We start from the raw sequence: 16,300 nt of genomic DNA, 5'->3' as shown, positions 1-16,300 counted from the left end.
ACCTTCCCTCCTGTTTGGAGTCTTTCAATTGAAACCAAACGATAATAAATCATTGTGGACCGTGGAACTGTAAATCGTCTGCAAAATCTCTGTTCATTTCTGCCCAAATCATCCCTGATTGTTGGTTAGCAATGGTCTGATCGTCAGTCAACAGGATAGTAAACTCGCTTTTCCATTGATCTCTACTCAGCTTCTCATTCACATATTCAAAATCGAAAAAGCCTTCTGGAAGAGGCAGAGAATTGGGTTCATCGTTGGGGTCATGATAGGCCTACAAAATGAACATTATCGCCTATTCGTGCTTGCAGTGGGGGGCGCCTGGCGGATGTAATATGTAACGGGAAGACGACGGGGTCAAAACATACTTCGACATAAGGGTGCTCGAGTGCTTGTTCAACAGTAATCCTCTTTGTAGGCGAAAACCTATGCGCCTCCATTAGTATTTAATAGTTGATGTATACGATAATGTATTTGGACAAGACGGGTGTTGGTTACTTGGTTACGACAACGTCGCTATTAAGGAGAACGATACCCACGTCAAAGTCTTTTTCAAAAAGTCTAGAGCTTTAGGTGTTGCCTTTGGGCAAGTGACACTAAAATCTTGACGTCTTGTGAATTCCAAAGCTCGCTAAAATAGAGTCATTAGAGTCAGTTTATTCCCAGATACAGAATCAAAGACAACGCACAAGATAATCTTTAGACCTCTGGGAAGTGATCTCATTGAAATCATCCATCTGGATTCTCATCAGCTCCTACTATCCCATAATAGATGAGTTAGGAAATTTACAGTAGGGGTACCCAAGACTTGTAAGATTAAAGATAACTCTGCATCAGCCATCAGTATTTCTTCGCCATTGGCGTAGAAAAACATAACAGACGGTGGTGGTAATCTAAGGCCATCATCAGCCCATGTGCTCCAAAAACATACAAGTCAAACTCACCTCGGCCAGGGAAAAGGGGCTTCCCGTTGACTAGCCATATCCATCAGCAAGCTTCAGATATCAAACCTCGTTGACACCTACTCATCTCGGCAAGAATGCTGCCAACACTCCAGAGATCAATGGCCTTTGTGTATTCCTGAAATGCTACACATTTGTTAGCAGGAGAAGGCATACAGTCCGAATCACAAGAGTTCAAAGACATACAAAGCATCACCTCGGGAGCCCTGTACCATCTGGTAGCAACATATTCGGTCATGAACCCATTTCCTTCTTGATTTGGTGGAGGTTTGGCAGAAGATCGAGCCAGACCAAAATCACATATCTTGAGATCACAATTGGCATTTAATAATAGGTTTGACGGCTTGAGGTCTCGGTGTAGAATATCTGCAGAGTGCATAGCCTTGAGACCTCGAAGAGTTTGGTATATAAAGTATTGACAGTGGTCGTCAGAGAGATTTTGACTTCTGATAACTCGATGTCTACAGATGTTGGTCAGTTTGGATCCACCACATAAACTAGAAACGCTTACAGATCTGTCTCCATCAGCTCCTAGCGGATGCAGTGGTCAGCGATACCCCAAGAAAACGATTGAGCTACTCGCTTGAACAAGATAAACCTCGGTAAACGAATCATAATCTACCGGCCTGATCAAGTCGAGAATAGCGATGATGTTTTCGTGTCTGCCCAATTGATTTCATGTTAGTATTGCCCGTGGGAATATCTGAGTCCGAGAAGTCAGCACCGACCGAAAGTGTCTGAGTAGCTTGATCTCTCGTAGCGTTCGTTGACAAAACATGCAATGGTCGAAAGGCGTGATTCGCTTGATGGCAACAGGAACTCTAGATGGTACATGAGTCCCCGCACTATCACACCATCGAGTTGGCATCAGACGAAAACCAGAACGACAGGCGTGATATGGCCATTGTCGGTGATTGCAGGTAAACACAAAAGTCAGCCACGCTACCTTTCATTCACAAACCAATAAGCAGCAACGTACACGACAAGTCCATAAGCGCCTTCGCCAATCACCTCCTGAAGTTTGTAGGTCGAAGGAACGTTAAAATTGGTTTGGTCGATATCCATGGTGACTAGACTGCTGCCAACGTGAATGTGAAGGTAACTGTTGAACACCAAGTTGGGATGAGAAAGTGAGAAGAAGGAGAGAAAAAGAAAAAGAGAGAGAAAGAAAGAAAGAGAGATAAAGATACAAAATCCAATTCTACTGAAATATAGAGCAATCCATGGACAATAGGGAGTGGCGCATATCTCAGGCACGCCAACCCTTTCTCGGATTATGATATCCGATAAGAAAAATAATCTCGTTCCAATGCATCTACATCTAATGCCTACAAACAAGATGCTATAGATGGTACCAAGGTGATATAAAAGATCTACAGCTTGAACAAGAATCCCAGCTACAGATAAGCTATCAGTCATGCGCAATGAAAGATTGGACAGGAAACAACTCACATCCTCCACAGTTAGCTTGCCCAACGCACTCTCGGCATCACTGCTCAATGCAGCTTCTGTCATGGCCAACTTCTTGGCCTGGAGCTGCACGATTTGATCTTCAATACTGTCTTCAATCACAATTTTGACTACCTTGACAGGTCGTTTCTGGCCGAGACGGTGTATCCGATCCATAGCTTGGTATTCCACAGAAGGGTTCCACCAACTGTCCATCATGAACACCATACTAGCTTCGGTAAGGTTGAGAGCAACGCCACCAGCTTTGAGGGAGATAAGGAAAACTGTCACCCCTGTGTTTTTCACTATGTCTCTAATCAGCTTGCCCTCGAGAGCAACGGGCCAACACACTGAAATGTTGAATTGTAGCGTCTCTTTGCTGAGGAGTCATACTGCCTTCCAACCGACATATCTGTCTTCAGGTCAATGACTTGCCACCCCATGGAATTAAATTGAACCCACATTGAAACCAGCTCTTTGTAATCTAAACGCGATTAAATCCAAGAAGCTCACAAATTGTGAGAAAACCAAGCTCTTAACTGTACAATCTTTTGTTCTCAATTTTTCTAATTCTTCTACTAACGCTTCTAGCTTTGAAGACGATTTCCAATGCTAATCATCTGTCTGAGCCAGACTAAAATAATCAAGCATGGTGAAACATACAGAAAGGTTGAGCCGACTTAGGATACCCTGCCTAGCTTTTGTGTTCTCTTCAAGATCAAGCGCCTCGGCTTCCAGATCAATGGATATTTCAATGTGGCATACCGGACATTCTGGCTGTGAGTTGCTTATCGTTAGTTTCATTACAACAACAAATAAGAAGGGTTTACCGTATGGCCTTTTAACTGCTTTATTTGTAGATACTGTTTGATACATTCTCTATCAAAAACGTGTTTGCACTGACTCATGATTGCATCTTCCGCCTAGTTTCCATTCCATCAACAATTGTCTCGGTATATGTTATAATAAACTACTTACTGTATCGTTGCAAAGACGGCAGACAGTGCCTTCTTGTACTTTAAATGTAGTAGAGTTTTTAGAGCGAAGGACAAGATCTGGATGGCATGCCATTTGACGCACTACCTGCGGTTTTAGCTTCTGATACCGATATCATATGGACAGTATTACTTCGAGTGATAAGAGAGAAAATATTAGAGTAATCTATTTCCCGTTAAACATATATCACCTCGAAAACAAGATGAGAAACTTACTGTTCAAAACAGTCCCTTGATCAACGTATGTCGCAAACGTTCTTTTTGCATTCGTAAACAAACTTGCATATAATTCCTTTTCCGCAGGACTAAAGTAATCCCTCCTGACCACAATTGTCCTAGGAGGCAAACCCAAATCATCTGCTCGTTCGATCTTTGTGCGACGAAGCATTATCCGGTCAAGTAGAATCTTGAGCTTCTTAAATGCCGTATGGCCAGGTCCAGTAGACTCTATACCATATTTTGCGATTGGTGTAAGGATTTCAGAGTTCTGAAAAAGTCAAGGCTTAGATTAAAATTCACAGCACTGATTACACGGAAACGGCGGACTTACCCAAAAGCAGCAATGATCCATAGGTGTATGTCCGCAACTATCGCACTGTCTTCTATCTGAGAACTGCCAATGTAAATTTTTACAAGGGCATTTTTTACAAAAATAGTGGCTGATATGCTCATCAATACGATCACTCAATATATGCAATATATTTACCTGAAAGGATCCGCTCCCAGGAAACGGACCAGAGAGTAAAGTTCTCCAACTCTGTTTTGCAGAGGTGTACCTGATAAACACCAACGGTATTGAGCTTTCAAAGCAAAAGCAGCTTTGGCGGCATTGGTGGATCGTTCCTTGATATTATGCGCTTCGTCAAGAATCACACGGAACCACTCAAATTCGTGCATGGGTGATTTTTCTTTTATAAATTTGTCACCCCGTTTGAATCCCCGTTGCTGCCTTCGGAATGATGCTTCGAGAGTGCCATACGAGACGAGTACCTGCAATGGTACCAGTCAATTGATAATCTTGAACACTAGTCGCCAGCGAGCTTACAACGTCAAACTTTTTCAAATCATTGACCTTGACCCTGCTCTGGCCATGCCATAAGCAGACAGTGAAGCCCTCAGCGTGAGTTTCGATCTCATTTTTCCATTGCATAAGTGCCACTACCGGCGCAACTACCAGACTCGGTTTGCTTCTAGGTTCGGAAAGCAGAAGAGCAATTGTCTGAATTGTCTTGCCCATGCCCATCTCATCCGCAAGCACACCTCCCTTCCAGAGACCTTGTTCTTGCTTTTTCATCCAGTAGAGAGATTCTTTCTGAAAAGGCAAAAGTGTCAGTTTGAGCGAAGGGTGCGCCTCCATAGCGACCGGCTGAACAGGGGTGATGTTGGCCTCAAGATTCCCCCAAATATCATACAGATTGGGATGATGCTATGCTTTTCGTTAATGATTCTTTTGCAAAGGCTGATCGAGTCACTTGCCATGGTAATAGCTATCAAGTTCTTCTCTCCATTGGTGAGCTTTCTGCCTAGTTTCTTTTGCAGCTCTCTTTCTTTCTCTTTCCGAGGGGCAGCAGCCTTTGCCTGTTTTCTTCGTTCTTTCCTTTTCTTAGCTGCCAATTTTTGGTAATGAGGCATATCGGGATCGGAAAGATCAGTTGTGGATTCGCTGATTGATTCAGATCCGGAGATCTCATCAGCGTCAGAGCCCGCATCCAGTTTTCTGCCCTTGCCCTGAAACTTTTTGGTCTTGCTTCTTGCCTTTGAACTTTTTGCATGAGAAACGTCTTTGGCGCCTCTTCGTGCCCTAGCCGAGGCTTGATTACGGGCAAGAGGTATGTCTTCTTCGGATTCTGTGAAAGAGTTTTCTTCGGCAGTTGATTCGGATTTCTCAAACTCGGAATTGGAAGGAACGGTGTCATCATCAGGTAGAGGTGTAACCGTCCCAGTGCCAATTGGCGTAGCGTTCGAAGATTGGCCCAATATGTCTAGCAAAAGATAAGCGTACAATCAGCGATGATACACAGGACAGCACATACTCTGAGCTGCATTAGCGATGGTTGCCTTTCTGGCTAACCGATTGGTCTTTTTCCTAGGCCGTTGATCAGAATCGCGTCTGCTCAATGATAGTTTGATGGTTTTTGAGAGTTGCAATGCTTCTTCGTCACTATCCATAGCATAATCTTCAGTTTCCTCATACTCTGATTCATTTGTTATCTCATCGTTGGACCCAGCATACTGAGCCCTTCTTTTACCTCGAGATATTTTGCGAGAACAAGACGAAACAGACGAATCTTGAAGATCAGCAATAGAGGACTTGGTGACTGAGGTCCACTTGCCAATATTGAAAGGCTGCGCAGAGAGGACTTGCTCCTTGGTATTGAATCTGCTTTCAGGTGCGACGTTATCGTCGCCATTTATATAGGGTTTTGTATCTAAAAGCGAATCAATTTCGTCTTTATCATCGTGAGTCATCTGATAATATACAACATCAGCTTGTAGTAACGATTTAATTCAAGACATTGCCACTCACCATGACATCTTCGTCGTGGTTTTCTTGCTTTATGTCCTTGATATCCTTATCATAATCGCGCGACTTCCCATCGATAGCATAGTCGTTTGTAAATCGAGCAGTTTTGCTGGGAATGACAACCTCCACAAGTGATCTTGAACGCTTGCAAGGGGGAGCAAAGTCGCCTGTAAAAGTTGCTACACGGTTGGCTTCAGACTCTGTCTGCTTCTGAGTAGAGGCCCGGCTGCTTCTTCTAGGTACCATTTCTTTTTACCAAAAATGAGTAGAATTGAAAAGTGACTCTATCTTTTTCATGATCTGTCTATATATATACGATCGATGGAGACATTTTGAGGGAGTTGATTGGAGGTGAGTCAACTGCCACATACACCCGTGGAAAAGTGGAGGCGTCATATTACCTACAAAATAGTTTTGAGCATCTCTTTTACAACATAAACACTATCTCAACATTCTTTCATTAAAAAGCAATTTTGGAGGTAACAGGATACTTGCAGTAGGACAAAACGAGTCATCCAGTACTGAGGATATACTAGGCGACAGCATTATCCAACATTGTCAACTTTACAAGCAATGATTGTCTTTGGCTCCAAGGCGCTCAATCAAACAAAAGTTCTGGCTGTTTCTCTTCCTTGAAGATGCTTTTGGCTGACGGATAGAATGATTTAACAAACCAGTTTACGACATTCTAGCAAGGTTTTACTTCGTAATCACTCCAAATTACGTCTTTCCGTCACCAGAAAGGTTATTTTCACACCTTTTAGGATTTCAAGTGGATAGAACAAGCGCGCACCAGATATTTCAAGACGTCAACATCGATCTACAATGATTATAGTACCTCTACGTTCCCTCTCCAAGATCCACCTCCACGTTCCCTGTCAACACACCCAGCGACGTATTCACAAAGCAAAGCTTGCTACCAACCATGAACACTTTCTCCAAAGTACCTACAGTTATACAGCCTCAAGTCTTTAAACAAAGAACCTCTCCAAGCAGCCCAAGCCCTCGCGTGGCCAAAATCGAAAGAAAGAAGGGATTGGGAGGCAGAGAGCAATGGCGTCTGTAGCGATGATGTATGCACAAGTTTGAAACGTCCTAACACCAGTATTCCCAACCATAGACAAGCTTCTTCCCTCCGCCTTTCTCTTCTGGCCAATCCATCTCTTTGTCTCCAGCCCGGGTGAAGCCCGCTTTGCGAAGGACGATATGTGACGGCGTGTTTTCTGGCTCATGAAACTGGGATGCTTTAGATTTCACTTCTCATTTCTGACAAGTCATACTCACTGCAACGACTCTCCTAGCTCCCAGCCATCTAGCATACGCCAGCGTAGCTTGAATCATCCCACTTCCTACTCCTCTTCCCCAAAACGCCGGATGCAAGTCATAGGCCATTTCCCAAGTTCCCTCGTCTTCACCTGGTCCAAGAAACATCATCCCAACCAACTTGTCCGACGTTACTTCTCGAAGAACACTGAATGGGAAAAGTCTTTCTGAATGAGGCTGAGGAAACGTTGGTGGGTTGGGCAATGAGTTGATAACGACTGCAAGCTGTGCGTTGAAGGCAGGGACACGATCCACAAACGACTGGGCATCAGAACGCCTATATCTGTAGTCATATTCAGTTCACAAATCTCTCAGCTTGACATTGATGGAAACATGCTCACGGATATGGCCTCTGCCAGAACCACCTTCCAATCTCTGGAGTGTTGTAAAGAACCAACTGTAGCTCTTCAGCGGACAGACTATCAGTCAGAGAGACATGCCCACCAGATCATCCACATCAGACTCTCTCCGAGGTGTAAGTCGGAAATTGACATGGGTTGGTAAAGGAATAAAGGGCCCATCATCGCTGACCATTACAGGACAGTTGAGGAAATCTGCGCCAACCATACCAAGTCTTCCAGCTTTGGATGACTGTTGAGATAGACTTGTAGGAATAGATGGATAACAACTAGGTATAGAGAGAATAAAAAATAAATAAATGCCTTTGGAAGATGAGTTTAAATTTAAAACTGCATCATTCAAATGTTCTGTCGGCCAACTAATAAATCAATTGGATGCAACCCGCAACGCCGGCTGGGAGGTGACTACCCTCCGGACACTCGGCCATACCCAACTTTATAGATATGTGAATGCTTTTGGAAAGTGAAATACGCAAACATTGGACGGATAATGTGTTAGTAAAAGAGATTCCAAATTGACATGTGAGATGACATGAGGACGATGATAATTGAAAAGGTACAAAAACGCATGGGGCAGCTGATAAGATAAGAATATTTTTTTATTCCGCCACAAACGGCTTCTGGGAGGTTCGCTATCCATGTTGAGCGGACTGTTTTGTAGGATAAACAGATGGCGATGCAGTCTCTGATGACAAAAGCACATAGCAAAGTTGCATTAGATGTGTAAACGATGATAGTATCCCAGAATAAATATACATTTTTATGGTTTGCCGTCTTTTTAGGGAGCTTAAAATGCATCAGCCAGAGGACTCTTTTGGCAAACCGATTATCGGTGAATACCAGGCATGTTCAATGGGGTCAATTGAGATCCAGGATCCAGGCCCTTGAGAGGAGAGACGCCAAAAGTAAATCAGATGCATGCGCTCGCCCGTACTCGTCGCCGAGCAACGCGTCATATACTACACTACAATCTCCCAACCGAGAAAGTCTACAGATATGCCCTGACCAACCCTTTGCCTGCCTCAGCCGCCATGCCCTTGGCAATACCCTCTACAGTTCCACCAAGACAGACCATCTCCAGCCTACTCGGCTCCTTGGTACCGCCCCTGATCTCTTTTGGTATACTTGGAAACTCACTGAGCCCCTGCTTCCTTCTGCGAACATTCTCCTCTTCTCGATCCTTAATAGCCTGTTCATGTTTGGTTTTTTCTCGAGCAATCTGACGAGAAAGGAAAGCAATGTTGTTTTGTTCGTGAGAGTGTAAGGTGAGAGAATCGAGGGTATTTTGGAGGTAATTGTTGAGTGATCCAGGAAGCGGGTTGAGAAGTGGAGAAAATGAGGGAGGAAGGATGATGTTGGGATTATAGAGAGATGGAGCAGGTGAATCGAGAGGAGGAGAAGAGAGCGTAGATAGAAACGCATTGGTTAAAGATGAGGAAGTGACAGTGATTGGCAATGGTGTCAAGAGAGTTGACGCAGTGATTCCGTTGTCCATCAAAGTCTGACCATCCCATTTGCCAGCAGCGGCTGCTCTTCTGGCACCATCCCCAAGTTTAAATGCCTTCACGGATAAATCGTTACCATTTGATCGGCATACGTCGTGGATAACCAGGACAGCTCTTCCTCGACCCATAATCTTTTCAACGGCAGCGAGCAGTTCAATTGAGACACGGGTAGCAAAGTCACCATTGTGTGTCGAGAGGTAAATTCCGACAGGAGAATCAGGGGTAGAAACTGCATTCAGCCTTTTCAAGAGTTCGGCAGAATAAGAGTTGGCTACGACACACGTCAGAATTGAGCAGTTTCTCTGAACAGGCAGCAACATACGCCCAACATTGGTCTCTCCACCAGGCAAGGCAAAAGAGTCTTCAACTTCCATAACGCCGTCCAAATCCAGACCGAGAAGGATGCCAAGGGCATCTACATGACTAGACAATTCCGTGGATGGAGGAGGGTTTCGGTCTTGTTGGAGGGTAGAGGCAGGAGGAGCAGGAAGGTTGTCGGTAGAATGCTTCATAATTTTGAGAAACACCTGTTTTCTCCATCAACCCAGCTCTTTCCCCTCAAAACGTCCTTACCAGGGAGTTGAGCTGAACAGTCTCAACTTCTTTGGCAGCTTCTACATCTACGACGCCTTCCAGCCTCTGCGGCACATTTGAGGGTTGTGGTGGAGCTGGTTGTGACGTGACTTGTCTCGATACCGCTGTGGGCAGAGAAGCCGCGAGAGTAGCAGCCATAGATGCCATTTTGAAAAGAATTCTAAAGTAAGTTGGTTTTTAAAAGTACTTTAAAGACAATCTCAAAAGATGACTATGAAAGTTATCGGCCTCTCGGGATTTATGTTTGTGGCGGTATTCTCAACTATCTGCAAAATATATTCTATTTGCTTTCATCAATCATCTTGAGCTCAAAAAAAGTATATGAATCGGGCAGAATTGACAGTAGCAGCCCAGCGCCAATATGATGCTATCTCTATATTTTTAGGTGGAAAGTGAGAATGATTTTTGGCCGTTTTCATCCCATCTGAACTCTGCCATCCACCATTACTCAAGCAGCCTTTGCTTTGGGGACCAAATCGTTGTCCTCCTTCGACACATGCTCAACCAGTCCCTCTACGCTTATAATTTTTAAACCCCATTCTCTGGCGAATCTCCAGCAATCATCCCGCCGAGCCATCGAACCGGACGCATCTGAAGGGTGAACAACTTCGCATAAGAGACCCACTGGTTCAAGTCCTGCTAGGTAACAGAGATCTAAACGATCCAGCTTTAGCAATAGTGTGAACATTCCTCGTAACAAGACGAACCACTGGCACATTCTGTATGACCCCTTCTAGACCTGACACCTCCAGGGGTATATCTCAGCGGGACCATATGTCCTGGTCTCGTAAAGTCTCCCTCGTCACTACTAGGGTCGCTGAGCAGTCTCGCAGTGTAGGCTCGATCATGTGCTGATATACCCGTCGAAACGACTGGATGTTTGCGTGAGTTTGAATCAACCGTGAGATGGTATGCTGTTCCTTTTGGATCTTGCGAAACGCCATTAAGAGGGAGAAGAGGCGGAAGCTGAAGAGCCTGCAGTCTGGAAGGAGGAAGAGAGATACAGACGTAGCCGCTGATAGCTTCCTATCAGATATATCTTTTTCCAAGACCAAGTCTGTTGACCTACCTGGTCCATTTTATCATCCAAGCCATTCCCTCAGTGGTGATTGAGCTTCCTGCGCATACCAAGTCTCCTTCATTTTCTCTACTCTCATCGTCCATGACCACGACAAACTCTCCTCTCTTGATCGCATCGATGGCCTCTGGAACGGGGTCAAAGGCAAAAGGTATAGGCGGATGAGTTGGAGGGTTGGAAACTCGGCTGGGACAAGACATTTACGTTTTTCTCTCGCCAAATTTAAATAAATCAATAAGACAATTGTTGAGAAATATATATATGATATTAGAAAATTACTTTTTTTTCTTTTCTTTTTAAAATATCTCAAAGAGAAATATTAATAAGCAGGGTTACGAAAGAACGATGGTGCCTGAGAAATTCCTCCAAGTGAAGCCGACGGGATTGAAAAGTTGATTACAAAAGTTGATTACAAAAGCTGATTACAATTATTTCTATACATTCAATACGTATTTCACGTTTGAATTACCCTTGACATATCGGCTGATGTTATAGTCATAACGGTCATTGTATGTTTGGTTTGCTGCACTTTGAAGCTTGGTGTATCCGTTGAAGACTGGCGTTTGGACAAACAGCCGGTTTGACTTGTCGTAACTCTGGAGGAATTCTTTCATCTGGATTGATCAGCTAACTTGAGATTCACTCTATAGCCATTCGACCCAAACCCTCTGCCTACTCAAAATTCCATCTGGTAGTCGACAGCCTCGGGAATGTATAGCAAGTGAGCCTCTCTCTCGAGAATATCTTTCTTGGCCAAGCTCGCAAGCATAACAAGCGCATCACAGTGGCTGATTCATACTGTCCAGCTCCCGCTATACGTTTAACGATTTTTATTGTTACTGTGTCTACAACATACTTTGAAAAAGTACAAGTCAATGATGACCGACGGCCATTGCCGATTCCCATTGCCGAGGCGCATTCGGCATCCTCCACCTTCACTTGGCTCCTTTTAACTACGTATATATAGAGAAAGAATTATTTTTCTTTTCCTTCTTTTCATTTATATCTACAAACAGTTGAAAAGACAAACAACATTGCAGCCCTTCGTCAACAGAAACACTTTAGAATAACTGACATCATGTCGGCTTTATCGTCTCGGCAGCCATCGTCAGCCCCGATTTCTAGAACTCATACGCCGCCGCCTCTGCCTTCGAAAGACATTCCAAAAGACTTTCGCTCATCATTATCCGCATGGTGGGCCAGCTCACCATACAATAGTTCGAGGGTAGCCGAAGAACGGTTGCTGAGACGGCTGTCAATGTACAAGCCAAGTCCGCGGAGCGAGGAAACCAGAGGGTGGTTTGGCTCGGCGCAAGGCAGCGCCGTTTCTCTAGGGGAACAGCATCCTTGTCTAGATCAATCAGAGGCTGCAAAGCCAGAGGCAACTGCAAATGGAAGCGCAAGTGATTCCAATGGCTTGGTGGCGACCCTCCGCAACGTGTTTATTCCTACTCCAAATCCATCTGACGCACCTCTCCACCCGGCAGATCCTCGAGTTGCTTTGGCAGAGTTTCAACCTGATGATCCCACATTGCCAGTGTCTGGTAGTCCAGAGAAAAACCATCATTTCAGGCATAAAATATGCAAAAAGACAGACAAAAATTTGGTGGATTATATCAATACACTTGAAATTACGGCACCCGAGAACAGAGATGCGAAGGAAGCTGTCGTAGTGCTGCATGGATATGCTGCTGCTTTGGGGTAAGGCTGCTTCAATATAATCCAAGCTGTATGATTAACTAGAGATCAGTTTCTTTTTTCGAAATTGGGAATCTATCGCCCATTCATCAGCTCAAACAAATCGTCGCACATTCTTCCTAGATTGGCTAGGCATGGGCTTGTCTTCTCGCCCTTCTTCCCACCTGCTATCTTCGCCATTAAATACTCCTATTCCTTCACGGGTAGCTCGTGCCGAACATTTCTTTCTATCAAGTCTGGAAGACTGGCGAAAGAGTATAGGTATTGAGAAGATGGTGCTTGTTGGGCATTCTTTGGGAGGATATTTGGCAAGTGCTTACGCTGTGCGATATCCCGAACGAGTCTCGGGTCTCGTCCTTGTCAGCCCTGCTGGGATACCGCATGGACCAGAGTATACACCCTACCCATTGACATCACAAAATCCGTCACCTTCCCAAGCGCCTCCAAGGGAGGCAGCCGAGACACCTAGTGAACTAGATGAGGCCGTGGATGCAGCGGAAATGGAACTCGGCGAGCGATCTAAATACGAGCCAAAAGGAGAAGCGAAGCAATGGCAAGGAGATAGGGATAGTTCGCTCATGCGTCGAGGCATGATGAAGTGTACATTGAGTTTTTCCTGCAATCCTAAAAATGAACTGACCGATGTCTTTAGTTTTCGTCTGGGGTTGGGAAAGAGGTTTGTCTCCCTTCTCAATTCTTCGTTCTATCGGTCCTTGGGGCCCACTTTGGGTTGGTAAATACAGTTCGAGACGATTCGGCGCACAAAAGGAAGAAGACGTCAAAGATTTACATGCTTATATTTACGGAACCAGTGTCATGAAGGGAAGTGGAGAATATTGTATATGTGCGTTTGACCCAGTGTGCAGAATTGTTTGGCAGGTCTAACAGGCAATGTAGCACATATTCTTGCTCCAGGAGCCTATGCCCGAATCCCCATATTAGATCGAATCAACCAGCTCAAGATCCCAGTTACCTTTATGTGTATGTGTCTTCCTTCATCGTATGCCTCCATTCATTCTGATATATACCTTAGATGGCGATAATGACTGGATGGACGTCCAAGGGGGATATGATTCTGCCCAAGCACTGCTGAAAGCCGGCAATCCTAGATGCGCAGTACATGTGGTACCTAAAGCGGGGCATCACTTGTATCTGGATAATCCGGAAGTGTCGAATAAACTGTTTGATGAGGCTATCAAAACTGTACCCAACACGAGCTAAAACTAGATCAATATAGTAATCGTAAGACACATTTGGAATGGGACAGAGTACTCTAATCTAGATGAATTGACAATAATGGAATTACATGATTAGTATATGATCTTGGATATAGATTTTAGGCCTTGTCATGCCCTTGAAAACAGATGTGTCATTTTCGTCAAGATTGTCGTGATAAGTCATTATAAGGGATTTGTTGATTTCAGTAATATCTAGCCTTGGATTTAGCGCGCTATGTCTTTGAGACTTGTGAATGGTATAGGACGTACTCAACCTCTAGCTATAATAAAGCATCAGTCATGGTTCATCCAACACAAGGGAAAGTTATGGACTCACAAATTGCAGCGCAACCTCTCTAGGTGACAACACATTTAAACCGACTGGGTTGAACACATCGTGGTTGGCTTGATCTATAGACCTTTCCACAAGTTTGAGTGACTATAATCTTTTGTCAGCAATTGCCCTCTTGATCATACCTTTCTGTCACTTGTACATTCCACATCCTATACATTGAATCATACTTGCCTTTTCAAAATGACTCTCCCGCCATAAAAGGCTTGACCACAAAGTGGCTACTGCGATAAGATTATCCGCAACGGTTGGACCAACTGCATAAGCCTCTCTCAACTTTTCATTGATGTTGTTGAGAAAAGTTGTCAGCTGGGCCGGTTCAACCCGACCTTCCAGTTCCATGGGGAATATTGTCTCAAATCTGAGCAAGATTATCAGCAACCAACTCATTTATCAAGCCCTAAACCATGAACAACCATGATTGACCAACTTACTGGCAAATCTCGCCTTCACTCCAATCTCGCTCAATCCTCACCATCTCTTTCGGTAAATGCTTCCCTATCTCGCCCGTCACGGGTTGGTGGTAATAAGACATTGGAGGTAGTGCTTGCCGCGGGTATGCCGACCTTGGCTTGCTACCAGAGACAGAAACATGAGTCAATACACGGCTGCTGAATCAGTGATGGGTGAACGACGCACCCATGTCCACCTCTCCATCCCTCTAGATCTTTCTGAACCTTTTCTTTTCGAGCCCGATCCTTTTGTCGCTCATACTCTTCTTCCCAGTCGTCTGCATGGCCATTTCTTAAGACGCTGAACCCTATCGAAGTCCGCTTAGAAGACAAACCATGATCATCTTCAGATTGAGTGCTAGAAGGGTGTGGTAGTCCTTCAGGAATCCCGGAGAGGGGATGAGTCCTTAACGATACGGTTGACATGGTGGCTTTAAAAATGATTGTTTCTATATAGCCATGCCCAAAATACAAAAAAAAAGATATGAATAAAAAAAGATGAACAAAATTAAGAGATGAAAAGATGTTGACAACAAATGTTGCTTCCGTGGACCTTTCTTCAATCTCAGGCACCCTTAACTAATAGTTCAAGTATCAATCAAAACTCTTTTACTTTTTACAACTATTTCCATTCAAATCGTCAAGAAATTATCCACCACCAAGATATGCATAGCAGGAAGAGCCACAGGGAGCAGTAAAACAGTCAAGACACTTATAAAAGCTTCTCAATATCGGGTCTGATACTTTCAGGTTTAGTCGTTGGAGCATACCTCGCTACAACCTTGCCTTGTCTGTCCACAAGAAATTTGGTAAAGTTCCTGCGAAACCAAGTCAGTTTTATGCTACCAAATCAAGATGTGGACCATAGGAAACAGACCACTTGATAAAAGTCATGCCGGTCGCACCACTGGCACCCTTTTGCGATTTCAACCAAGCAAAGACCTCATTCATTTGCCTGCCATTCACCTTGGACTTCTTCATGAGGGGAAAGGTAACTCCGTGGTTGACCTTCCCAAGAAAATTTCGTTAGCAACTGTCTTGTCAAACAGTTTCGTGGGCAGACGTACTCGGCAGAAAGAGTCAATTTCCTCATCTGTCCCAGGCTCCTGGGACATAAACTCGTTGGATGGGAATCCTAGTACCATCAGGCCCTTCTCTCCAAAGTTTTTGTACAGATCCTCCAACCCATCGTACTGTGGCGTGAATCCGCTACAGCCCAGTGACAATTCAGCTCTGTAAAGCCTGAAAAGGCAGCAAACGCACCACTTGGAAGCCGTGTTGACAATGAGAACGATCTTGTCCTTGAGCTGGGACTGCAAGCAACCATTAGCCACCACAAAACGACCACAAGGGAAGCTACATACAAAGTCGTACGAGCCCTTGGAGCCAGGCAACTCAGTCTTCAAATCGTAAAAACTCTTCTCAGCTATATCTTTGGGAACTCCTTCATAACCAAGTTTGGCAGAGATGGAGTCGAAAAAGCTCATGATGTTATAGATTCAAAATTGAAATCTTGCGAATGAAATATTTCTTTATATCTTTTTTTATCTTATCAACCGATGAAGAAGATCGGATAATTTGGTTATCTCGGCGGAGATCTCGGCGATTGGCCGCGTTCTTGGTAACCATCTCATTTAAGAATTGGCCAATGCAATCCGATTTTCTTAAGACAGGATTGAGTCAATACTCTTATAGTAATATTTGTATATTTATTCGAAGGATGCCAACGTAGAGTAGAAATGGGTTGAGCTCTATAGTACCAGACATGATTGTCTTGGGAGAGTTATAGCAGAGT

General features: G+C 44.2%; 8 protein-coding genes across 8 annotated transcripts; 1 reads left to right on the top strand and 7 right to left on the bottom strand.

Annotated features, from left to right (window-relative positions):
* Positions 1-49: 49 nt before the first annotated feature.
* On the bottom strand, positions 50-2,024 carry L203_102228 (mitogen-activated protein kinase CPK1; the record flags this gene model as incomplete). Its single annotated transcript, XM_066211655.1, has 14 exons — positions 50-114; positions 169-271; positions 366-423; positions 537-628; positions 687-734; positions 788-825; positions 879-890; positions 942-971; positions 1,023-1,085; positions 1,146-1,420; positions 1,471-1,490; positions 1,543-1,621; positions 1,688-1,804; positions 1,939-2,024. The coding sequence occupies 14 exons, from the start codon at positions 2,022-2,024 to the stop codon at positions 50-52; spliced, it is 1,086 nt and encodes a 361-aa protein (XP_066067752.1).
* Positions 2,025-2,332: 308 nt separating this feature from the next.
* L203_102227 (uncharacterized protein) lies at positions 2,333-6,173 on the bottom strand (the record flags this gene model as incomplete). Its single annotated transcript, XM_066211654.1, has 15 exons — positions 2,333-2,356; positions 2,412-2,713; positions 2,760-2,820; positions 2,871-3,020; positions 3,072-3,185; positions 3,239-3,331; positions 3,387-3,487; positions 3,537-3,569; positions 3,620-3,890; positions 3,954-4,062; positions 4,110-4,393; positions 4,449-4,829; positions 4,880-5,385; positions 5,437-5,872; positions 5,931-6,173. The coding sequence occupies 15 exons, from the start codon at positions 6,171-6,173 to the stop codon at positions 2,333-2,335; spliced, it is 3,108 nt and encodes a 1,035-aa protein (XP_066067751.1).
* Positions 6,174-7,022: 849 nt separating this feature from the next.
* L203_102226 (uncharacterized protein) lies at positions 7,023-7,817 on the bottom strand (the record flags this gene model as incomplete). The annotated part of the gene is made up of 4 exons (XM_066211653.1): positions 7,023-7,163; positions 7,212-7,533; positions 7,592-7,647; positions 7,695-7,817. 4 exons carry the CDS (start codon positions 7,815-7,817, stop codon positions 7,023-7,025), a joined length of 642 nt encoding a protein of 213 aa, XP_066067750.1.
* A 780-nt stretch (positions 7,818-8,597) lies between these two features.
* L203_102225 (uncharacterized protein) lies at positions 8,598-9,855 on the bottom strand (the record flags this gene model as incomplete). Its single annotated transcript, XM_066211652.1, has 3 exons — positions 8,598-9,385; positions 9,437-9,641; positions 9,688-9,855. 3 exons carry the CDS (start codon positions 9,853-9,855, stop codon positions 8,598-8,600), a joined length of 1,161 nt encoding a protein of 386 aa, XP_066067749.1.
* Positions 9,856-10,156: 301 nt separating this feature from the next.
* On the bottom strand, positions 10,157-10,986 carry L203_102224 (3,4-dihydroxy-2-butanone-4-phosphate synthase; the record flags this gene model as incomplete). The annotated part of the gene is made up of 3 exons (XM_066211651.1): positions 10,157-10,362; positions 10,416-10,723; positions 10,778-10,986. The coding sequence occupies 3 exons, from the start codon at positions 10,984-10,986 to the stop codon at positions 10,157-10,159; spliced, it is 723 nt and encodes a 240-aa protein (XP_066067748.1).
* Positions 10,987-11,864: 878 nt separating this feature from the next.
* L203_102223 (uncharacterized protein) lies at positions 11,865-13,705 on the top strand (the record flags this gene model as incomplete). The annotated part of the gene is made up of 5 exons (XM_066211650.1): positions 11,865-12,487; positions 12,537-13,084; positions 13,137-13,328; positions 13,382-13,465; positions 13,518-13,705. The coding sequence occupies 5 exons, from the start codon at positions 11,865-11,867 to the stop codon at positions 13,703-13,705; spliced, it is 1,635 nt and encodes a 544-aa protein (XP_066067747.1).
* Positions 13,706-13,934: 229 nt separating this feature from the next.
* Positions 13,935-14,931, bottom strand: L203_102222 (uncharacterized protein; the record flags this gene model as incomplete). Its single annotated transcript, XM_066211649.1, has 5 exons — positions 13,935-13,982; positions 14,039-14,140; positions 14,228-14,414; positions 14,488-14,628; positions 14,693-14,931. 5 exons carry the CDS (start codon positions 14,929-14,931, stop codon positions 13,935-13,937), a joined length of 717 nt encoding a protein of 238 aa, XP_066067746.1.
* A 286-nt stretch (positions 14,932-15,217) lies between these two features.
* On the bottom strand, positions 15,218-15,992 carry L203_102221 (uncharacterized protein; the record flags this gene model as incomplete). Its single annotated transcript, XM_066211648.1, has 5 exons — positions 15,218-15,323; positions 15,383-15,513; positions 15,573-15,714; positions 15,769-15,818; positions 15,870-15,992. 5 exons carry the CDS (start codon positions 15,990-15,992, stop codon positions 15,218-15,220), a joined length of 552 nt encoding a protein of 183 aa, XP_066067745.1.
* Positions 15,993-16,300: the final 308 nt, after the last annotated feature.

The sequence above is a fragment of the Cryptococcus depauperatus genome, chromosome 2 (genome assembly GCF_001720195.1).
Source record: "Cryptococcus depauperatus CBS 7841 chromosome 2, complete sequence".
Lineage (NCBI taxonomy): Eukaryota > Fungi > Basidiomycota > Tremellomycetes > Tremellales > Cryptococcaceae > Cryptococcus > Cryptococcus depauperatus.
This window is presented reverse-complemented; position numbering and strand designations above follow the sequence as displayed.